The 24,182-nt window shown below is 50.8% G+C and overlaps 1 protein-coding gene across 1 annotated transcript in view; it reads left to right on the forward strand.

Moving 5' to 3' along the window:
- The first annotated feature begins 313 nt into the window (after positions 1-313).
- The window catches only part of GPC4 (glypican 4), a 70,093-nt gene continuing 46,224 nt past the window's right edge, over positions 314-24,182 (forward strand). The window contains exon 1 of the mRNA XM_029997029.2: positions 314-691. Coding sequence (XP_029852889.1) covers positions 331-691 — 361 coding nt within the window. The 5' untranslated portion in view covers positions 314-330. The remainder of the gene's footprint in view (positions 692-24,182) is intronic.

The following is a 24,182-nucleotide window of genomic DNA, read 5'->3' on the forward strand; positions in this document are numbered from 1 at the left end:
CGAGGAGCTGCGACCCGCCGGGCTGGCGGGGACTCGGCTGCGGGCAGAGCCGGGGGCGGCGGGCGCGGGCCGGGCTCTCCGCGGGAGGCGCCCCGGGGACGGGGGGGGGGGCGCCCGCCCGGGGCCAGCCCGGCGGCGGAGAGGGCGGGCGGGGGGGCAGCCCCGGGCTCCGCTCCGCCTCGCTGGGCGGGCGGATCCCAGCTCCTGATTTTCCCGGGGGCTGCAGAGGCTTGTCCCGGCCCTGCGCGATCCTGCTTGGCTGCCGCCCTCCCCGCCTCCCTCCTCCTCCTCCTCCTCCTCCTCCTCCTCCTCCACCTCCACCACCACCCCATGTGCTTCCTGCCGGGCCAAGTTTGCAGAGCGCCGCCGCACGCCGGGCCAGCGGAGCGGAGCCGCGGCGGAGCGGGGTGCACGGCAGCGGGCGCGGCTCCTGCGCGGCGCGGCGGGGCAGGCTCGGCGGAGGGCCGGCTCCGGCCTCGGGGCGCTCTCGCCCGGCCCCGGCGGCCCCTGCCCGCCCGCACCATGCCCCGGCGGCGCGGCTGCCTGCCGCCCCTTCTCTGCACTTTAGCCGCCCTCAGCCTGCCGCTGCTGCTGGCCGCCGAGCCCCGCGCCAAAAGTTGCTCCGAAGTGCGGAGGCTCTACGCCGCCAAGGGCTTCAGCCAGAGCGAAGCGCCCAGCCACGAGATCAGCGGTGAGTCGCGATCGTCGCCGCCGCCTTTGTGCGCGCTCGGCCCGGCCCCGCGGAGCGCGGGGTGCCCGCCCGGCTCTCTCCCCCCCCCGGCCCCGGCCCGGCTCTCCCCCCCCGCCCCGCAGCGCGGGGCAGCTGGCCCGGCTGGCCTCCCCGGAGCTCGGCTCGGAGCGCCCTGCTCGGCTGGGTTCGCCTCCCCGGAGCTCGGCGCTTATCCCGCCTCGCCTGGCCGGGGTGCGCGGGAGGACCCGGCGCGCTCGGCCCGGGCCGCCCGCCCCTTCCCGGTGCCGGGGCGGCGGGCGGGACCGCGCCTGTTGCCGGCTCCGCTCCCCGCCGCTCGGCCGGCCGTCTGCGCGGCGGCGGCGGAGCGGGCGCTGCCCGCCCTTGGGCTGCCTTTCTCCCCGGCGGGCGAGCGCGGCGGCCGGCGGCCCCGTCCCGCCCCGCCCCAGGTGCCGCTCGCCCGGCGGCTTGCTGGCGAAGGGACGGAGAAACGGTTTCTTCCCTCCCTCCCTTTTTTTTTTCTTTCTTTCTTTCTTCCCTCCACCTTCGTCCCGAGGCACTTGTGCATCCAGGGGACAGGAGTGCTCGCAGCCGGCAGCAGTAGGAAATGGTAGCTAATGTGCTCACACCCAAAACATTTTATTCTTTTTGTTTCATCCTTCATCTCCCTCCCAGGGCCGCTGCTTTTATTTCCCCTTCTGAATGACCTACTGGACCGCATTCTCTGCGGAACAAAGGAAGTGCCTTTTTAGCTGGAATCCTCGGAGACCACCAAGGACTCCAGCTCATGCGCTGCAATTTCGCACTACTTTCAACAATAACAAAAATGCATGACTGAATGGCTCAAAAATGTGGAGTGTTAGAGGCATTCATTTCGGTCTAGGACACTGTCACAACACAGACAGACCCCAAGTAAATACCTTTAGAGGGCTAAGATAGAAGCTGGGGGTAATCTTTGCCATTGCTGTGCCCTCCAGATATGCATACATTATCCTTTTCACTGACGAAACTAAAATGATTTCAGTCGGTTGCGCTTTTATATTGTCAGACTAATGATATGCGTTTAGCCTACATCTGTTTGAATAAAATTGCAGGCCCGTTTACTTCTCCAAGAAATATTTTAATGAGAAACGTCTGACTGGTTGCAGTTAAAATACTCTCTCCCCTTCACCCTCCCTGCTTCGTAAAATGGTCTCTAATAAATAGGCTTGGATTTGATTTGAGTCCAGCCCTCATCGGTGTAGGATCAGGACGTGAGCAGGCTTCCTCATGGGTCCGCTATTGGAAGGTTTGACCTAGTCCTTATTTTATATATTGTTGTTTAAGATGACTTGGTGAGTGTTGGAGGATGTGGGGAGTAGATCGTGCTGACGGGGCTTCCTTTTGGGGTTCTAAAGCTGTTGTTGGTTTGACCCTGTGCTTTTGAAAGCAGGGGTCAGAGAAATGTGATGAGCAAGGTAAGATTACTTGACAAAAGAAGGGCATTCTGCAATGACACGCTGAAAATATCGGCTGGGTTATGTCGCTGTTCCAGGGGCGCGGGGAGTCTGCGTCTGGCCTCGTGTGGAAAGCAACAGGTCTTGCAGAGTTACGTTTTAAATGTCATTCTGCTCTTTGGAGTGTTTCAGAGAGGATGGTGCAAGTCTTTAAAGGAGGTGTGCTGTGTACGGCTTTAAAGCGCGGTGTACCTCAAGCGCGACTGCACTTAAAATTAAACGTTGAGTGGGGTGCTACACCTGCTGCAGTTTCGCATTCCCCCTGTGAATTCATGTGGTTTTGGCGTGTGTCGTGCTTAGAGGCTCCGGATCTCCCCTCTTGCCGCTCAGCTGGTGTATGCAGATGGTAACCACTTGTCCCACTGCAGGTTTTTAACCTTCTGTGCCTGTGGTGCTTCACCTGCCGCTGCCTTTGCGGGGTCAGCACAGGGAATCGCTTTGCCGTGGGCTGGGTGGGAAATGTCACGCGTGATAACGCCGGAGGCTGAGGTCTGACACCAGGGCTAAAAGGTCCGCGGTGCGTATTGCGTCTCGAAAAATGAGTCACTTGCCAAACCTTTGATTTCAGTTGGTGTTTCAGGTGTGTTTTCCTTCAGGTGGGTAGGTGGATTGGAAAGGCAGTTACCTGGGAGCCTGGCTAATTGGTGAGAACGAGATAAACGTGTGTGGGAAAGAGCTGTGTGTTTGGACGAGTATTCCATTGGGGTGATGGTGGAAACTGGTGATTTCTGCTTGGTAGCACCTCTCTGCTCACTAAACTGTGGTGGAGAACAGGTTGGAGAGGGTTCAATAGGCTGTAATGCTGATGGGATAATGTGTGGAAACATGGTTGTTACTGGTCTGAAGTCCATCAAGTTCTTTAGATTTTTGTACCGGTTTGGTGGATTGTGCTTTATTCTCCCATTCTCTTACAGAATTGCTTTAGATCACAGTGCACAGACAGAAACTTTCTAGCACTTTTACAAAAAGGTGTACTAAATGCTGTGGCAAATTAGTTTCTCTAAGTGTAGTGACTTCTTTCCTGTCAGCGATTACTGATCCTACAAAACATTGGCCTTGAATTGTCAAAGTGAAGCAGCTGGGTGGCATGGGCAGATGTGCCCCTGCGCTGGGCTGCGTGACAGCAAGTGAAATGGATCCTCACCCGATGGGCACGGGAGTCATTTGGGCTTTAGCAGCATCACATGTGGACTTTTTTGCCATATTTACATTCTGGAGCAGTAGGTGTGTACAACTTTTTTTTTTCTTTCAAGCAAATGCCCATTCCAGCAATCTTTTTATCTGTATCATTGCTATTTCAGTCACATTAAAAGGCTATTCCTTGTCCATAATTACCCAGCAGTTCAATTTAATATTTGTTTAGACCAGGTTTAGGACGTAATTAGAACATGTGTAAATGGCAGGTTATATCTTGCTGAAGTACCTAAGCATTTCTGAAAGACGTGTGCAGCTGGCCAACTCATTGCTTGCTCGATAAGAGGTGTAAAATGTGTTATTTGTAGTGTGGAACATATAGAAATAGTTTCCTTTTATGTTAACTTGCTGTTAGAGAGAGGTTTAAAGACAAACTACTGCTATAAATCTGCATGGAAGCATTTCATAAGTCATGGCCCTTTGGTGCTGCCTTGTATCTGAGTGACCTTTAGTAGCTTCTGCACCTATAGATCTATGATGTATATGTTGCAAAGCTCAGGGCAGTGGTGGGGTGCAGTCTTGGTGCTGTTGCTGGAGAGATCAGTGCTTGCGTAGAGCTGATATAGATGGTTGGTTTGTGAAACTTCACTCTTGATAACGTCTAGATAGTAGGTGGTGTGGGGAGAGGACCAGCCTGTAACTACTTTTAGGATGACTTTAAAAGTTTCCCGAGGAAAGGGCACATCTCGGGATGGGCTCAGTCCTACAGCCTGTAGCTGCTCACTGTGTTCAAACGCTACCCAGAAAGTATCGTTCCTTATTGAACCCACGTGTCTCTGGGCTGTGGTGGTGATGGAGCAAAACTCCCTGCGAGTGACCATCTGTGGGCACTGCTTACCCCGGTTGGGCTGGTGTGGCTGCAGAATGAAATGCAAAGTGAGCTGGTGTCAGTGGCATCCGGAGACCCACAGTAGGTGGCTGTGATTTAAAAACAAAAAACCCCAAGATTTCTTTCAGGAGGCTCCTTCTTGCCCTCAGGTGTTAAACGGATGGAAATTCCTTCCCTTTTCCTGCTAATTGGAAGAAATAGATGTTTCTTTTCCTGGATTGAAAAGGGGGGGGGGGGGGAATCTTGCCTGTTGGTGGAAAGCATTGTCAGTTAACCTGCAAATTTCCTGCAGAAGTGTAATGCCTTCCCTCGCTGCACTGCTGTGCTGATTTTGTGGTGGTATGGAGGCAGGCTGGAGTGGAAGATGCTCTGCTGGGGAGCACAGAGCGAGCCTGGAGCCTGCCTTTGCAGGGAGCTGGGTACAAGCAGTACTCTGTGGTCAGTCTTAGTGGAGATGCTCGATGTGATCTTTGTCTCTATTTAAACTGAATAAATGGAATAGCTGCATTTATTTGTCGGGAGCTGTGGAGAACAGTTCTTTCACTGTGACAGGGGAAATCACTTGGCTCTTGATTTTTGGACTCATGGGATTTTGCCCAAAGTAACTTTGGCAGGGGTGCCCCGATGTCCTGCTGCTCGCTCGTCCCCGGCGTGTTTATGGTTGTCAGCCGGGTGCCGATGTCAGCCGACCCAGGTGTGCCGCCTTGGTTGATCAGGAAGGCTGCTTTGTTGGCATTGCTGTTTTATGTCTAAAGTTCAGCAGACGCTTTTTTAGTTTTTCACGTGCTTCTCCTCCATGCGGCCTCTTCCAACTGAGAAACGGTTTCTGGATCTTGTCCAGGACTGTGTTACTCGTGCTGTCTGGCACTGCTGAGCCTGTTGCAGTCAGTTTGCACAAGACAGCTCCTGGGCTCGCTGGGGTATGAGAAGTACCAGATAACGCCTGGTCCTCCTCGCCATCCGTTTGAAGGTGTGGAGCTACCTGGCCGCCAGCTGTAGCTGTTCGCACTGACTCTTGTCTGGCAAAGGCAGTGGTCCTTGGTGGGCAGGGTGGTTTTTCCTGCCCGGCGTGCGTTAACGGAGCGATTGCCTGACCCCCCGTAGGTGGGGAAGTGACCGTCGGAGAACGTCCTCGCGGCGAACGCAAGTGCTGGCATGGAAAAGTAAATGAGAGAATCGCCTGAAGTATTTTTAGCTGCTTCTAATGTCATTTAGCAACTGGAAACAGCGGGAGGGGGGAGCTGGCAGCATGCAAGTTGCCCACAGGCCACCGGCGAGCACCCCGGCGTTGGCGGCTGCGTGGCTCAGCGAGCGTTGGCAAGAGCCGGCGGCGGCCCCCGGCTGAGTCACGGCTCCGGCCGCCGCTCGCCTGGGACTCTGCTTTCTCTCTGGAAATCTGCAGCGCGGGGTTTTGTTCGACTGCAGCAGCGCGCCGTGTCCTAGCAGCCGGCAGCGTGAAGCATGTGGTTAGCAGCAACTGCTTGCAGTGGTCCGGGCTGAGTGGGAGTATCGTTTTCCTTGGCAGACACTTCATAGAAAGTTCTGTTTTTTCTGCCAGAATAAGCAGTCATTACATTCCATACAATTCATAGTCAAATTATTATCTATTGTTAAAATTGCTTTAATTATCAGATGTTTCCTTAGACATGTAGCTGTTTTTTAAGAGGCTGAATAGACGTGTGTACATTGTGCAGGAGGCCTGAGCTGCACAATGTTTTCAGTACTGTTTTGTAGTTTCAGGGAGATTTTCTGTGGCTTTCGTATGTCAACAGACTTTTTATTCTCGTTGAAACAGCAGCAGAGCAAGGCCGACACGGCAGCGTGGCACTGGGTTTGCCGTGAGTCTCTGCCTCTCCCCTCCGCCATGGTATTTATCCTTGATACCTGCGGAGCCGAGGAAGTTCAGGCTGAAGCATCGCTGCTGCATGCGAGCAATAGGTGTGAGATGGCTCTGACGGGAGAGTGTCCCAGACAAGCATCTTCTGTCTTGGAGGTGCAGGTAGCGTCTGCCCAGCAGGGCTGGGACCTCTGTCAGGAGGCTGGAAGGGTCCCAGTTTATTTGAGGTGGTGATGTCCATGGTCTTAGCCTGCTCTGTGGTGTTGGCTGGTGGCTCGGGCAGACCCCACCATCCTGGTTATGTGCAATAGGTTGCCGACCCTGGGAGCGTTCTGGAGCCTGTGTGGATGGAGAAGGGCTGCCAGCGCTTCTCGAGAGCTGTCGGATGCATGTTTCTCGCCTCCCATCCCCTCCACCCATAGCCGTTCCCCTGATAAGCAAAGGGGTGCTCACCACAGGACTTCTGTGGATGTGCATGTGTGTGTCGAGTTGCAAGGGCTCAATCCTTCATATCTCCCTCCTGGTCTCCTCCCCAAACCACAGGATGGAGCATCAGGATTATCCCATCTGCTCCAAATCCTTTGCCTCCTCCCAGAAGAGGAGCGACCCTCTTGGACTGATTCCTTGCTTTTGTTCTGCCTTTTCTTTTGGGGGGGGGGGGGGGGGGATGGGGGGACAAGGAAATTCTTGTTAGCCGAAGAGGTCAGGGTGTGCGTCTCCTCCCCGGCGGCCGGGGGCTGAGAGTGGGCTGCCAGCTCCGGTCTCCGGGGCAATAACCTCCTCGCATTCCTCACATTCCTCCTGCTTTCTCTTTCTTTTGAGATTATGAAGATAACTTCCTTCTCCCATTGCAAAGCAATGCCAGGGCCTGGCAAAACTCTTAAATTTCCCTCTTGCTCCCTAAATTACCTTGTGTGCTCCAAGATGCCCCATAGCAAACCCCTGCGGTGGCCTGGAAGGGGCAGTTTGTGCTGTTCGCTGGGATTTGTGCATCTTGGGAAGAAAGCTGCTTGCTGCTTGTATTATTTTTTTTTTTTAATTGCCAAGCATTTTAATTAAAAGCGAGCGACTTTGTTGTAGCCCGTCTTACCTGCTTCCTGGTTTGTTAAAGGTTTTCCTTAGTGTTTTATGAAACTATTTTGCCTTTCTAGCAGAGATTTTGGACTGTCTGTGTTTTTTGTTTTTTTTTTGTTTTTCCCACGCAGCGTGCGTGCGGCCCCACGGAGGCTGTGGCTGAAGCGCCGTGATTGTTCTGGGGGATTTTCTTCTTGTTTTACATCTTTCTGGTCCGGGAAAGGCACTCGGATAAAAGCAGCATGTTGGGAAGAGGGGAGCTGATGAGGACACGTTGGAGGCTTTGCATGCGTGGGGCTGGAGGCAGCCACGTGGGCTGTCAGCAGGCTTTGCCCCTGCGAGGATGCAGCTGTGATGGTTTTCTTAGGACGGTGTTTTCTGTTTGCTAATGGCCATGGCCGGTGCAGATGTCTTCCCCACCGGTTCGTGCCTTGCGGTCCGGCATGTCTCGTGTCCCCGTGGGTCCTGGGAGAGGGGCGAGATGGGATGGGGAAGGGGTGGTAAAGTGCTGGCAAAGTGCGGTGCTTGAAAGGATGGAGATGGTGCTTAAAAAGTGTGTGTGTGGGTACCTCCCGGGTGGGATCGGCCTTTCTTAAGGGCTGCCCAGTGTTGATTTTAATGTGAAATTAGGATTGTAGTGCCTCTTTCCCAATGTAAAACATTGCCTGATTGCTCCCCCCCTCCCCCCCCCCCAAAAAAACCACTCTTAGAAATGCTTCTCTTTTTTTTTGTTCATCTTTTAAGGAAAAAAAACCACCCATCTGTTCATTTCCAGTCTTTCTACTCGGATTTTCTGTGATTTACGCATTTGGTGGCTGACGGACTTGGACATGTGTGAGTTCGCAGTGAGGGACTCCTCACTCGGCTATTTTGGTGTAGAAAAGGTATATGGTCAGCAGAGAGGAGCTGCCCTGAATGAAGGATTTTGAAGGAGTATTTCTCTTAACGTTTCCAATTTAAAAGTTGAGAATTGTCTGGATTTTAAGCAAATTCAGATGGGAGCAAACAATGATGAAATGTTTAAAATATGTTTCAACATTTTTGTGGGAATAGGAACTGTTCTTATACAGGCAAGGCTGCAGCTTTCGGGAGGTGAAAATATGTGGCCCTTACACATTGTCAGCATTGTTGCTGCTTTTTTTTTTTTCCTCCTTCTTTTTTTTAAAAATGCTCATAGGAAATTGGCTTTGGTAATTGAGTTTCTACAGAACCACAACATCCAATAGCTGTTCCTTTCCAGGGGTCACACTTAGGTTAGTTTAAGTAATGTGCAGTCGGTTTAACCTCTTGTGGTTTGTAGTGCTATTCTAGAAATTACTGGTGATTTGGGGTGTGTTAGAGTAACAAGTTCACAGGAAAACCCCAAATGTCAGGGTGTCTGGTTTTCAGAGAGCTCTGACCGCTCGCCCTGTGAAAACCGGGCACCTCGTGGTACGTCCCTCAAAGGGATGTGCTCACATCGGAAAATGTAGTTAAAGCCTTTATGGCCCGTTGACTTTCCTTTTGAAAGAAGCCGAAATAACCCTTGGTGAATCGTTCGCCTACGTTGACTTACAACATCCTCCTGCTTCGAAGCAGGGTGCAGAGCCCGTGCTGGATGCTCGGTGTTGGGTCGCATCGCCCCGTGTGGCTGGTCCCCTGGCAGTGGCTCTGATGGAGGAGCAGTGCCCCGGACCCCCAAATCCCCCAGGGTTTAGGGGATTTGCTGGCAGCGGAGGGCCAGCTTTAAGAAATTATGAGCTGGGGCTTTAGCTTGGTAGCATTGACAGTTTGGTATAAAAAGCTCTGTGTTGCAGGCTGTGATGACAGGGGGTGATAAATCACTCTTGGCTGGTGCTACAGGTTCTAATAATGGTGTTTTAAAAAGATTACATGGGTTTTAATACAAACTTTTTGCTTCTTTGTACTCTCCTCTTTTTAAAGAGTGGAGCCTGTTTTGATTCAGCATTCTTGGAACATAGAGACGGAGCCAGGATTTTTCCTGGGCTGAAATGCAGTTTTTTGCTTCTCCTACAAACACAAGGATCTTGTTGGAGTGTCTTTATAGCCAACTGTCCTCTTTACAAGGGATCTTGCTTGCTTGTTTGTTTTAAAGGTAACTTTGTCCCCTGGAAGATTAAAGAGCAGGGAGCTTTGCCCAGCTCTGGTGGGTGCTATTAGAAAAAAATTTGTGATAGGGAGAGATTTTGCATGATAGCAATAAAGGGGAAAAATAACCTCCTGCAGCATCCCTGGCTTTCTTTGACCCGTTCCCATGAGAGGACAGGGCATTTATGTGACCAAAGAAACCAGCACAATTATGAGCCTGATGGAAAATAATTCCCTTGCCAGGTACGCATGGGCACCCAGGCAGGCTTTACCTTTCCTCCGAGTAGTGCCGGGTGGATTTTTTTTTTTTTGCCCACCTGCCAACCTTTGGGTTTCTAAAGCGTGGTAGCCGGCAGTTTTGGGGCAGCACAGGGTGCCCGGTGGGACAAGGCGGTGAGGCATCAGTGGCAATGCCCCCCTGCCAGGGCAGAGGCACTGGGAGCAGGCAGCTGTCAGAAACCCGGTGTGAAGATCAGAGGTCAGAGCTGTGCCAGTGGCTTGGTTTGGACTGGACAAAAACAAACAGGCTTCCTCCTGAGTTTTGGCTCAGTTGAGAGACGGAGCTGAGGGTGCCATAGGACCGTACGCTTTTCTTCTTGGTGGGAGGAAAAATGGCTTTGATAGCGACTGCTAATGATTCAGTGCTGTTTACATAATAATTGTGGTTCGCTTCCATTAGCTCTCATAATGAGATTGCTTTCTTCTAGTGCAATCGCTTGCTGGTTCGGTTTTACGCGCTCCTGCCTCCCTGCTCCCCGAGCGCGGCAGCGGGCTCGCACTGGGGCGAGGAGGCGGCGCGAGGGCTTTAAGTCTGGCCTGGCCTCCCTTCCCCGGCTCCAGGCGTGGAAGAAAGCTCACAACTTGTCATTGCAAAGGAGAGGAGGCGAAGGGAGCTCGTATCGCTGGGACGACTTCTGAAAGACCCAGGTGGCAGTTTGGAGCATCGTAGCATCTTAGCGGAATTGGGTTTAAATCCATTTTGGGTGATATCTCAGTACAGTGCTCATCTTTGTACTAAAAACTCTTGGGTTTAGTTACCTGCAAGGAAGGGAATCCACTGACCTGCTTCCACAGGGAGAAAGAAGCCAGGTCCTTTCACCTCTGAGATCCACCGTATCAGAAGCAGTCATCTGTGACGGTCACTGTGCATCATGGATATTGTTTGTGTATACGAAACTACTGGATTAACTGCTGCAGCCTAACCTTGATACAGTACTTGTTTGCTTCCCGTGTCTGAGTAATTGTGAACGGTGGCGTTGCTGTACGACAGGCTGCCAGCGCCTGCCTCCCGCAGCATCCCGCCGTCTGAGCAGCGGTGCTGAGAAACTGCCGGGTAGCGCCGGGGGATAACACCCACCACTGATCTCTTATTAAATAAATAATGCCACTGGAAGGAGAATACAATAGCCTGAGTGCTACCTTTTGAAAAGGTAAGGTTCGGTGTTGTTTTGTGGTTGTGTTTTTTTTTGGGTTTTTTTTTGTTTTTTTGTTTTTTCCCTTTTAGCTTACTAGCAGGTGCGTTATGGTTTCAGAGCAGCTCTGATGGCAAAGCTGAGTGCCCGCAGGCAGTGCACGGCTGGCATATCCGACCCTGCGGGCACAGCGCTGCTCTGGAGCAGGATGAGTCCCCACGGGGCTGTGGGTGCTTGCCTGGTGGGTACCGTTGGGAGGGTGGGGGGCTGCGTGTGTGGCTTTGCAGTTGCCTTTTGCCTGTCTCGGGGGATACACACCCTCTCCCCTTTGGCTGCAAGTGACCATTTCTTTAGAAATATGCCCCAAATGAGTTGGTGCCAGTGGTAGATTAAGGGCTTGGCTGCTGGAGGGGGGGCCTGAGCGGAGGATGAGTTGACTTTCTTCTCCTTTGTAAAGAAAACAAAAGTCTTTTGGGGGGTTGGGGAAGGTGGCAGTGCTTTCAGCCACGTGGCTTCTGCTAATTAATGTGAGTTAATTGGGGGTGGTTGGAGAGCCGAGGCTTGGTGGTTAGAGGAGGCTCGAAGGGACGGGGCTCAGGGCTGTTTCTGCCCCGTTGAATCCAGCCCACCAAAGGGATGCGGACATCCCCGTGGCAGGCGCCTAGCTAGCAAAACTCCGCATAACTCAGCCCTCTGCTTTATTAAAGGCTCCTTTATACCACTTTTTTTTGCCGTAACCCCCATGAGAACAGCCAGCCTTTTCAGCAGCCTGAAACCTCCCTTACCGGGAAGGCTTCCGTGCGGGGAACAGCCTGGCTGGCACGGTGCTGCTCCAGACCGGCCCCGAAGCTGCTTTGGAAACACGGTCTGCGAACAGGCGAGGGTGCCAGGCGAACCTTGCCGCACCTTCGGCCAGCCTTGCCGAAACCAGGGATGGGTCCGCTCACCAGCCAGCCAGCTCAATAGGATGCTGAAAAATAGTTGTGGCGAGTAGGGGTTAATTTCTAGGTATCAAAATATGCACAGAAGGTTAAACGAGACTTCCTCCTTGTCAATGAGTTACGGCTTTAAAATATTTGCATTCTTTCCTGAAAGATTTAGGAATAATTATATAGCACTCAAGGGCAAGGCATTGCCAGATAAACTTAACAACTCTATAATTTGTACTCGAGGCAGGGTTTCCTGTAAATGATAGCTTTGTTTAATTTTACAATGCTGCTTCCAAATGTTTGCCGGGTGCGAATTGCCAGCTAAACTGGACTTGTGAATCTGGAAGAGTATTTATTTGTTTGTTATTGCAGACGATAAAAGCTGCTGTATTAGGCTAAAACTTGGCACCTCCTTTACAACTTCTAGGCATCCTTCCCCAGGCAGGTTTGGTGGGGTGGGCAGCCGATGTAGGGTGCAAGCAGCTTTCCAACTTCTCCGTACAAAATCCCTGAGCTGCTCTAGGATCTTCTCCTGCTCTGCCTTTCTTTTTCTGGGGTTGGGAAAGGAACGCTGCAGTCACAACGCACATACTTTATTTCCATTACTCAAAGCCGGAGTCATGCATAGTTACAGCCAAAGACACTTCAGCAGCTCTGGGGATAACAAGATAGCTGACAGACTGGAATGCGGATTTATCAGGGGTAAAAACTGGCAAAATTCCTTATTTCTGATTCTTCTTTTTAAATAGGCCCTTCATGCTCCTGCTACATGAGCCCACCATGAGTTTTAACCCCTTGTGTTCTCCCAGCTGGATCCGGGGATGTACGCCGGGGCCGCCTGTGTGTCTTCTGGGATTGAATTGCTCAGTCCTACTTAGTTCCTAGGTGCTGTTTTTAAACTGCGAAGCTCTTCCAGAAATGTTTTCAATGGCTTTTTATTTTAAAGTGCCGGCCTTTGCACCAGATGTATGTTGGAGTGACCACAGAATGTAAATTTTACTGTATGTTGTCTTTGGACTGGCAGTTTGGGAGACTACTGGGCAGTTAACATAGGAGGATTGTGCCATGAAATCCGCTTTCTTGGGATTTGATTCATATTAATTTCTTTCAGAGCAAATCTCTTTATTGGCTTCTGTTACATTTTGATGTAGAGCTACTTTTCCTGTGCCTTTGTTAGGACCTGGAAATATTTATATTGCTATGCGAAATAGGTCATCTTCAGCTCTATGGCTTGTCAGTAATATATCTATTTTAATATTCTGAGACATTAAGCAATTTTTTTGGGGGGAAACAAGTTATGGCAGAAGCAGCACACTTGGAAGTTAAATAGATTAAGTGAAATCCCTCAGTTACAGGAGCTAGCTTCAGAAGACAAGTCAAGCTGTTTAGTAAGAGTTTCAAGTTAAAATTTAACCTTTTCCAAATCTTCTGTGAGCAGCTTGTGGTGCAGCAAGACCTGCCTGGTGCCAGCCCAGTGCGGGAGCCTGGGGAGAGGGCTCTGACGTGGCTGTCTGCGGGGTGGGTGGATTTGGAGCTGGTGGTTGTGCCTGTGGTTGTGCGTCTCGACCGGCGGAGAATGAAGAGAATTTCACTTTTATTATTGGAAAAGGAAAGGATTGCTCAAGGATTGCAAAACACTTTGTTTTGGAAAAAATGTCATTGTTTGAAAATAGCATGAGAGCAGGAGGGGCACTGTCCCTAAGCCTGCGGCAGTCTCGAACATGTTCTTCTTACCTGGGGGCTCAGGTGAAGCTTCAAGGCTTCAGTATTAGCTTGGACTTTTGTGTCCAGGCTGGAAGGCTATACTTCTCCCATCCCTGCCTTTCCCTTTGGTGATGAAGGATAGGAAACTTTTCTTTTTTCCGGTTTTTTTTTTTTTTTTCCTTTTTTTTCCTTTCTAAGAGGGAGTAGAGTTTAAAAAAAAAAAAAAGTCTTGACTGGTGGGTGGAAACACATGGCTGGCTGCACTGAAAGCACTTGAAACCTGGTCGTGGTCAGCACTTGGGCTCTCATGGGAGAGTTGCTGACTCCTGGTTTTCTGCCCTCTGTATGCTTTCTGCCCTGTCCCTGCATTTATCTCCTTGGCTGAGCCCCAGGCACGCCGATTTGAACCAGCATGGCCCCTCAACGCTTTGCTTGTCTGGATGCTTCTTGGCCTCTTTTATCCCGGTGCATCTACAGGACAGGTTCATCCCCACAGTGGGAAGCTGCTCTGGTCGCAGCCCAGTCACGCACTGGAGACCCCCAGCCCAGGTGGGAATGCCACCGACGGCAGCCCTCGCGCTGAAGCCTCGTCCCAGCCCTGCTAGCATCGCTTCGTGTCGCCTGCGGGTTGCTAAACGCCTCCTGGCTGCAGGGACTGCCCATCTCTCCTCTGGGCTTTTTTTAGCTGCAAACTTTATATAGAGTGTTTTTGCTGACAGAGGGTGCCAGGACAGCACAGCAGCGGCTGTGGGGAGGGCGAGAGCCCCTCTCCCTGCTTGGGAAGGACTAACACAACTGGTAAATGCATCCCATCCTTCTCATCGCCCATCCCTTCCCTGGGGCTCGCAGCCTGCTGGGGGCTCTTAACCTTCCTGCCGGTGGATTTCGGATGGTACCGCCTGGGAGGTGGATGGCAAAGGTCCTGTTTGCACTCGCTCCTCCCCCCAGGTTGCTCAGGGCCGTGCTTGAAAAGACAAAATAAACCTCTTTGATGCCTGCCAGCAGAAGCCTCCATGCAATTGTCCCCTGGTACGATAACGTGCTTTCAACCGGGCGTGTTGTTTTTCCACCCCACCGAAGCTGTTTGCACAAGCCCAGCTGCTGTGCACAAGAGGGGATCAAAATTTGGGTCTGCAGGTGGAGTGTCTCAGTGATACCCGGGGCTGAGGTCTCTCAAACTTGCTTTTTCAAAAATACCTAGAGAAGCTGTGACCGTGTGTTGGCTCGGGGGGAGGAGACCTTTCTGGGGGGGTGTAGGTCTGTTGCTGGCTGCAGGGCAGATCCCAGCTTCGGGTCCCTTCACAGGCTGGGGAAGGGTTTCTGCAAAAGTAGAGGCAGGACCTAAGCGGCTCGGCTTGCGTGAGCGGCATGAGCCGTCCAACGTGTGGGATGGGCAAAGCCACCTCAGATGTGGGGAGGGAGAGGTGCCGTGTTCCTGTGCAGAGCAGGACTGAGAAGGCATGTGCCTGCACGGTGAAACGTGTTTGGAAGGTGGGTAGGGAAACCAAAAAGGTGGTCTCGTTTTAAAAGGCTGAAATGGCCTCCTGTGCCCTCCTGCCCTCCTTGCAGGCGGTTGTCCTCTGTGGCTTTGTCCTTCATCTGGGACGCTCCCGTCCCTCCCGGGACGATTCTGCTCAAACAGACTTGGCGGCGCAGAAGCTGGCTTGCAAATTGTTGAAAAGATGTTGAGATTTATCTGTGCTAATGTGAGGAGGAGGAGGAGGAGTGCCCGTGTGAACCTGCTGGCAGATAAGGCTGGTGTTCACAGCTGTGCCGAGGAGAGCGGGGTAGATAGGGCATCCTGGAGAGGGGGAGAAGGAGGAATTTTTAATTTTGTGATATCCTTATCTTAATCCTTTCTCCCCTCTCTCCCACCCCCCTCCTCGCCTCTTCCAGGGTAGGCTAAACTACTCAGCCTCGCCTTTTCCACAAATACTGGCAGGCTGCTGGTTCCAGGCCTGGGGAATACATTGGGAGTCTGTTCCAGCAGCGGGATGGGTTTTCGGACGTAGGTCGCGTTTTGCTGGCTGAGCACAGTGCGCTGCTTGTGTGAGCTGGGTGGCTTCTGCAACAGATGCCCGGGCTGTTAAAAAAGTAAAGCTTGGTGGGAGTAGCCAGCAAGGGCTTAAAAGCATGTTTTTTTCAGGTAAAAATCTTATTTACAAACTCAGCTGTGGTCTTAGCTCTGAGGTGGGTTGTCTAAGGGGAGATAAAACTGAGACGTGGGAGGTGTAGGGGACGGTTCCGACCGTTGCTGGTGCTCCCATCCCAGCACTGCTGCTCCCAGTAAATGCCCCCAGGTGAGGACGCAGCGATCCCGGCGTTGGGCTCTGCCACGGTGGCATCTCCCGGCGGATGCCCTGCCTGCCGTGCCTGGGGTAAGGCAGAGCTGGGCTTGGTGCCTCCCGACTCTCTGGGGCCTGGAAGGGGTCTGCTCCCCTTTTTTTTCAGGGGGGGCTAAACCCGGGGCTGTGCCGCTTGCTGGAGGGAGGATTTCCACTGGCAGTTTCTCCCTTTCCTCCCTGGCTCTTAGCTGCGCGTGGCGGCCCAATTTTGGGGGTGTTTCAAAGGTCTTGGAAAAGTAGCACCTTGGGTTTTTTGGCGCTGGACTTCCCCTGTCTCCTGTTGTACCGCTTATTTGCCTTTCTCCATGCAATGCTTCAGGCCCAGCTGTGTGCTTTTTTGGAGGTTTGTCTTATTTACATGAACAGTTCTCAGAAAGTTCAGCTGAAAAGCAGCTTTTCTTCCTGGGAACAGCCAGGAACCGCTAGTGTGTGATCTTTGTGTATAAAGTTGCCTTTCTCTGCTTATAAACAGTGGCCCTAGGATGGATGTGCGGTGGACCTGTTTAGATTTAAATCTGACCCACCTCCTTGTTTTCGGTGCTGGCATCCCCGTTGAGCAACATGTTCTTTCCTGCCTTTTGCAATAACACGTGGTGTGAGTTTTTTAACCTTTAAAATTGGAAAGTCATGTCAAATTGTGGTGTCCTGCTGCAGAAAGCAGCGTATGACTTTTTTTTTTTTTTTTTAATCTTCTCCCCCGCCCCCAATATCATATACACAGAGTGCTCATTAATTTCCCGTGCAGCCTTTCTTCTGATGGCCTGGCAAGCCAGGACTTGATAGCCGCAGGGAGCCCGTCGCGATAGCGGCTGGTAGCTCTGGCTGTGGGAGGGGGTGAGCTGGGAAGCACACGTGCGTGCCTTGGTCCTCCAGCTGCGGTGGAAGAGTTGCTGCGAGATCAAGCTCTGCTGGCCGTCCCTCCCAGAGCCCTTCATCTGGGCTTGTTTCCCCAACCTCATCTGGGCTTGTTTCCCCAACCCTGGTTTGCATCAGATTGACGCAGCTAATTATATCTGAAACCCCTTTAATTGGTGCCTCTTTCTGGTCCAGCTGAAATTGGGAAATGTTTCTAGAGTCATGAGCAGAGGGAGGACGAGGGGCAGAGCAGCGTCACGTTCCTGGGAAGGCAGGCTGGGGCGAGGGGTTGGCAGCATCGCTGGGGTCACTGGTGAAGCAGGAAAAGCCTTTGTGTGCTTTTGTGGGCAAGGCTGAAAAACGCAGCGTGCCACAAACTTGCTGCTTTACTGGGTATTCGTAGTGTGCGGCTTCATAGTGAGATGTCGGGTGGGTTCCTGCAGGTAGACTCATAATTGGGTTGTGGCTGTGATGTTCTGGCGAAACATCTTTGGGTTGATGGCAGTGATTCCTCCAGCCTCCTATTCTGTAAAGCTGCTCTGCGATGGGAAGTTCCCAGCTGAAGTACTGGGCCCAAAACTGGCTTGCTGTGGAAAGGCCTTTGCCTGTGTCCAGGCTGAGAAGGTCGTCCTGCGCTGAGCTAAACTGGGGGGACAACCAGGGAGCCGCCAGCGTGGAGCGGCGCGAGTGCTCTGCCTTCCCTTTGGTGCCAGAACGGTCTCTGTGTTGCTATGAAAATGTCTCGTGGAAAACTTCCCGCTTATAACCGAAATCTCATTTACGTCCGCCCAGGACCTGCTCTTAGACCGAATTTTATTTTCTAAGCAAATGAGACTTTTTGGTCCTTGGGTGGGGGGGAAATAACTGTGCCACCAACTTGCAGCCCTCCCGCCCTCAGGGAGCTGGTAGCTGGGAGCCAGTGGAAGTTTCTGGCGGAGGAGATGGTTTGTTCAGCAGGAGCGGCGCAGGGCTGCACGGGGCATTAGATAGCATAGCTCTCTCAAACTGTCTTAGTTTGTGAGGCCTCTAAAAATTAATTTTTTGGGGGGGCCACAGTCGCCTATATTGCAAGCTTCAGACTACTGCCTATGTGTGCGCTTCCACAGACCCCTCCAGTCGCCCCCGGACCGCAGACCACAAACTGAATATGAAATGCTTAATAAGAGCCAAACTGTCTTGAAAAAATGTGTGGATGCAAAATGCATTTGAAAATCTGGCCTTTTGTGTATCTTTTTCTGGAGTCTCTTAACCTGCTCTAAATTCTTAAGTTATCTGCACTGTTACTCTGCTTGGCAAGCTCTGCAGGCAGGGGAAGGGCTTATTAATGTGGGTTTTTACATAGATAAATGTGGTTGTGAAGTACTATTGACACATGGAAATATTGGTGGATGCTTAAAGAAGAATCAGCTGCTTTGTGATAGCTCTGCGCCAGTTCCTTCGTTTGAATATCTTTACAAAACCCAGTTGTAGCAAAGCACGTTGTAAGAAAAGGATGCATATTTCTGTGGCTTAAAAAGAAGAAAAATCAAACCCCAAACCACACACCCCTCCTTAGTAGAAGTTTTGCGCACATCGGAAACAAAGACATCAGCATTTGCTTGTCAGAGCTAATAAAGTTTGCTTGGATCTTAATTTTTCTGCTTGATTTCACAAAGTAATTGAAACTTCCTTTTTGCTGCAAGCTTTTTTTTTTTTTTCTGTCTTTTTTTTTTTAAATATTCTTAAAAGAACATCTTTTGGTCAGTGACTTGATGGAATTTTGCTCAGAAGGCAGGCGTGGTTCGAGCGCACTGAGCGACTGGTCAGTCAAAGCTTGTAGGACAAATTACTTGTGTCTGCAAGTCATTCCTCCAAGTTGAAAACCACCTAGACCAAATAAACCTTGAACTAGAGGTTTTATAGGAGCTTTTGAGTATGTAAGTGAAGCTTTTGTAATCGCAGTGATCTGATAAAACCTTAAAAACCAGGGTTGCCATAAAGAAAATACTAGTTCCACTTGAGGTGATAAAACCCACATCAGGAGGCAGCAAGCAAAGCTTACCAGATGACCTGTGAAACAGCAAATAGTCCCAGCTCCAGAGGAGAGGATGCCAAACTGCCAGTGCCATACCCTTGCCGTGGGGGGGACACGCCAAAAAAAGTTCATTTGAGAGCAAAACCAGCGGCTTTTGAAGAAGGAGCATCCTCCAGCTCACATTTGCAATTGCATGACTATGGTGTCTTGCTGCCTGCCTCCTGGCCAGCACGATGCAGGAAGTTTTAGAGGTTAGGATAAGGAGGGGCCAGGGTAATTGAAAGCAAACAAACAGCGAAGACAAAAAAAGAAACATAAAACAGCAAACCCAAAGCCACAAATACAAAACAGACTTTCCAGATTGATTAGTTCAAATTTGTTTATTTGAAGTCCCAAAAGTTCGCATCATCGCTCTTTCGGGGTGTCTCTCAAATTTGGCAATATGTTAACCATGTGTTTTCAGATCAGCTTTTCACGAGAAAGACCCTGTTTTTTGGTGCGTTGGTGTTGCCTAAACTTTAAATTGAAAGGAGGGTGGCAGGCTCCAAAGACTTAATTTGTAGTCGACGTGCAGGTGCTGCTCTTGAGAGAATTGCACTCTGTAAAACTTTTGTTTCGTGGAGGATTTTCCTTGGGCTTGTTAAAGAGTACTGAGCGGTAAGACACGTTACTGATCGCTTTTTTCCATGTCCCTGCCGGAAACAGGTTTAGGAATACTGATGTGCTTACTGCCTTTGGGAATCAGTGGAGACCTGATAAAGTCTGGTTTTACTTTTGGTTTTCAGGGTGTTTCGGACTGGAAGGTGTTTCCTACCTTCAGTAACAGATTAATAGTGCAGCTGTAATATATATATATTTTTTTTTTACAGATTTCGCTTAAACACCCCCAAGCCCCCAGACAGAGGAATTACAGCTTCAGCCTATTAACTGTTGGCCATTAATGAGTCAGGTCTAAATGCCTTGATTGTACCTGAGATTTCTAAGCTGAATCCTTTGCATAATATTAGTATGGCAAGAATGCCTCCCAAGGACAAGCAGTAGCTTCCCAGCGCTTTTGCCGTTCCTCTCCAGGAAGGAGTAAGTACATTTTGGGTTGCGCTGATACCATCTCGTGCCTTGGCGCTATCAAAGCGAGTGGAAGCTCCCCGCCGCTCCGGCAGCCTGGCTCTGATGTTCTCTCACATCCAGGCGCGTTGTTTATCTTTAACCAAGGCTTGGATGAACTTCCAAAATAAATTAATGTAGTAGCCCAACTCGGTCTGCTTTGGCAGAGGTTTTCTGGAGTGACTCAAACATTATAAATATGAAAGTAGCTAGACTTCAAACGCTGCTTTTGGACCAAGTTTTAATAGTTGTCTCCTAAAGCAGCAAAGGCCAACCTTTCCTTGAAGAAGATCTTTATTTTTTTCTATTTAACTCCCCTCCCCCTTTCTCTTTTCATCTGCACCCTTCGTTCACGTCTGCCTTCCTGATTAAGAACTAATCAGTGAAGATAGATTAGTCCGGGAGCGTTGCAGCCCCTGGGACCAGTGCAGCTCTGGCAGGTCAGGAGCTGGGAGGCACCGTGGGGTCACCGTCACCGCCGCCGCGGCGGAGGAGGCTGGCTGAGCCGCGCTCGAGTGCACGGAGGAATGCGGTAACAGGATTTAAAGGAAACGTACAAAACTAACGAGGATTAAGGCTAATTGTCCTACGAGGGGTGGCAGGATGTGGCCATGCGGGGAGCGACTCTGTTCTGCAAGGGGAAAGTCTGGCAGTTAGGGTCTGGTCGTGGAGGACTTGGGTAGGTTTGGGTTGGTTTAGTCACTGCATGGAGAAATGGAAAATAGTGGATTGGGGGGAAAAAAAAAAAAAAAAAAAAAGAGTTGAGTTCTTCCTTAAAGACTTCAAGGCTGTTGGAGCAAATATTTCTGCAGTTGGTGGGAAACATCCTACAAATGAATGATTCTCGCCATGCCTGGGCTCTGTTTTTGCTGGCATTGCACAACTGTCGCTTTGTGCAGGGAGCTGACGTCCCCCAACTGCTGAACGCTCATCCTGGGGCTGAGCTGAGGCGGGTAGGAGGCCTCTTACTGGACAACTTTGCGTGCCAGGGAGCTTGTTTTGAGCGATGGCATGGTGCTGTCGGAGGTGTTTTGGGGACCTTGCCTCCTCTCGTAGGTCATGCTGGTTACTCAGGTCTTGCAGAAAGGCCGCGGGTATCCCTTGGCTTGAATAATGGGGGGTTTGGGGAGTGAAGGCCCTCAGGGCTGGTCCTCAGCGAGCCAAAGTGGCGTGAAATGCTGGCTGGAGCCGACCGTCCGTCAGGTGGGACCCGAGAGACCTGGGCGGCCAGACCAAAAGAGTTAATCCCATTGTATTTCTGTGCTCTGGGGAAGATTTGTCCCTGCCTGGAAGAAAGCGAAGTTTGCGTGTGGCCCAGCCGGAGGATGGAGGGACGATGCCCTTTGATGCCGCGGGTGCCAGCAGGACCCTCCGGGCTGGCAGCACACCGGCAAGGGCAGACGGGGCACGGGCATGGCTCCGGGTGGTCACCGGTGTACTGCTGGGTGAAAACTGATCTCTTCCAAATCAGGCCCGAAAAGAACATTGCACCCGGTTGCTGTCGTCTAAACGCTGGTGTCAGACCCTTAACAGCCTGGCAAACCCCTCGTTATTTGCCTCGGTGGCAAGGGAGGGGAGTCGGTGGTGGCTGTGGGGTCTGCTGGGCGGGGTCGTGGGGCGGCACTTGCCCGTGGCTCTTGGCAGGTGTGGGTGGGCAACCTGCCCGAGTGAACTGGTTCTTCCTTGGCTCTCGGGTTTTAGCCGTTCCTGATAGAAGCAGTCCAAAGCTCACGGTTTTCTGTCTTGTGAGGTGCCTCTGGGGATGACGGGGATGTGCAGCGGCAGGGCAGGGTGCCCTGTTTCCTGGGATGAGCCGACTGTGAGATTATAGCTGGACTTTGCTACACCCGAGCCCTTGAAGCTTTTCATCTGTTTATACTTTCAGTTACCAGAAGTCGTAACTCCTGCCCCAAAAAAACCCCAAGCAAGTGATAGTCTTGCAAATTGAGAAGACGGAGTGTTTCTCTTCGGTGCAGAGCTTTGGCTCGCTTTTGCTCGCCCCACCGATCGGGGTTCCTGGGGATCGGCGGCACCGGGTGCTGCGGTATGGTATGGGTGGCTGGCGGCACACGGGGCGGCCGGAGGAAGGCGATGAGGAGTCGGTGCTCTGGTCCGAAGTCCAGGCTGCCTTTGCAGGGTGGGAACTGAGCCGTGCTGTTGGCAGCTGCGTGGAGCAAGGGACTTGCGTGGGTTTTGCTGTCAAAGCAAGGCGGAGCAAGAGTAGACCTCCTGTCCCTGTAAACTAGGACTTTGGGTGGCCCTGGCTGGTCCTGGCTCTCTGCCGAGTCCCTGCGTGCTGCTCGCTGCCCTCCCTGCCCGAAACCACCCAAGGCAGGGTGAAGGAGTGTGTCCTTAGGGATGAAAAACATCACCCTGCTACTTTCCAGATATTTGCGTGTTTATTTGTACACTGCCCTTCAATATAGTTGTTTGCAGCTTGGTGTTGTGTTTTGGGGTTTTGTGTTTTGTGCCCCCCCCCCCCCCCCCCTTTCCTTCCCTTCTGTGTAAAGTTGGTGTCAGAATTGCAGCAGGTTCTGCAGTGCCTATTTTGGATCCCGGAATAGAGAATTAATCTCTCTGGAAGTTAATTAACATCACTCTTGCGTTCCAATTTATAGATTAGATTATTGTTTGTATAAAGCCCGGGATATTTTTTTAATTTTATTTTAAGTTGAAAACAGGAAATTGTGGCTGAATTTCATGAGCTTTGCTTCTTATTTAAGGAATTAAAAACATCTTTAGGTTTTGGGACTTTTTTAAATTTTTGCTTGGGTCATAGTTGCCAGTTCACATGCCCTTTAGTACTTTTATTCCTGCTGGTTGCATTTAACACATGGAAATGGTAGCTCCACTTTGTGCGATAGTGCATGCTTGTTTTTGCTTTTGCAAGCAGGAAAACTTCACTTCTGTCGAGCCCCTGCGTAGTTGGCGACATCGGAAGGGTGGGATGTTCGGAGGGGCTGACTGCATGGCCACGGCACCAGTGCCTTGGGACAGTGGTCCTTGCCTTGAAATGTGCCGGTGCCACCATTTGGGAGAGCTGTGGCTTTCTCTGGTTGTTCAGCTCTCAGCTGGGGAGATGAGATCTCTATCAGACAGAGTGCCTCCACAAAACCATGAACAACTTCTTTTGAGGTTTTTTTGGTCATTTGTTTGGGTTTTTTCCAAATAAAGCATGATCCCAAGAATCACTAGGGCTGTATGACCTCAAAACGTTGCTGAAGCTTTCAAGGGTCATCTACTGCCAAATCTGGGACTCGCCAGCAGATGACCAGTCTTCTGGCACAAATAGGTGAGTCTGGGTGCATCTCACAAGAAACTACTGTGTGGCTCTGAAACATGTTTTTGTGCATTGACACTGGAATCGGCTAATGTTTGAAAAGGAATAGGAAAAAAAAAAAATTACTGGAAAAGTGGTTGCCAGCGGTGTACTCCTGCTTCTGCTGCCTGTCCGTGTGTGGTGCCTTCCTGCACCGGCGAGCATCCCGGGAGGTGCCCGGTGGAGGGTCTGGGGAGCACAGGGGAGAGGGGCCAAAAGCGGAGGGAGAAAACATTGTTAAGAGGGAAAAAATATTCCAGTTGGAATGACGGTGTTTGTGGCAGAATCCGTTTTGGTTAAAAGTTGCTTTTTTGGCAAATAGCCCAAAGCTTTATGGGAAAAAACCAAACAGGGAGTTTTTTTGGCTTTGTTTTGCCTTCTTAAGGGGGAATTTGAGGAAAAAATGAGAAGTCTTACAAAGAAAGTAACTGTCTCCCAGCCAGATCTCTTCTATTTACTGTTCCTTGTGCCTGAGGCTTCAGTAATTCTGTGTATTTGCTGTTCCCTGTAAAATCTGCTGGACAATTTTTGTTGAATTCTGAAGTCTGATCACTGGCTGTATGCAGGGTTGGTTTTTTTTATCATGACTTTTACCGTTACGTATACCCAGAATTACTGACTGCAAGTGTTGGGCTTTCTAGCTGTTCTTTGGTGGCTGATGGAGTGACAGGGGCACTACCTGTCTCAGCCATCCCAGAGATGGGTCTCTTGTGCACCTTGTATATATGTCCTCCTCACCGGAGAAGTGAAAAAAACCAAAGATAATTTTCAGTGTAACTTGTCTGTTGTGTAACGCCTCTCACTTAGGGCACGTAGGCAGAGACATGTTGTGAAAACTATTTCATGCCTAAAGAATTTGGTGATAATAAGGAGAATTTGCATTTCCCAAGTTCTCACTCAGCCATGTCAAGTGGGGTTTTTTGGTTTTGTTTTTTTAATTAAGAAACAACTCTTGGTTTTCATTGAAGGTTTCTGTCTTAGCTAGAGCCAGGGGGAATCCTCTAGTTAACCAGAGCTATTTTACTCTCCAGGTTTGCTTAAATAATAAGTTTAATTATGTAGTATTTTTTTTTCCTTGTATATTCAGGTCTTTGTGTGGTTTCTCTCTCTTTTGATGTTTGCAGAAATGCGTTATCTTCATCTGTCTGGTTTGTGTTTGGTGTGCCACTAATTGACTCAATATCCTGTTTGTTGGACTGAAAGCGCGCTCTATCAAGGCATATTTTTCCAGGGTGTAAAACCTCACAGTATTTGGGCCACCTGTTGAGAAGGAAATTGTTGGTTGTGCTGTGGA

The sequence above is a fragment of the Aquila chrysaetos genome, chromosome 21, assembly GCF_900496995.4.
Source record: "Aquila chrysaetos chrysaetos chromosome 21, bAquChr1.4, whole genome shotgun sequence".
Lineage (NCBI taxonomy): Eukaryota > Metazoa > Chordata > Aves > Accipitriformes > Accipitridae > Aquila > Aquila chrysaetos.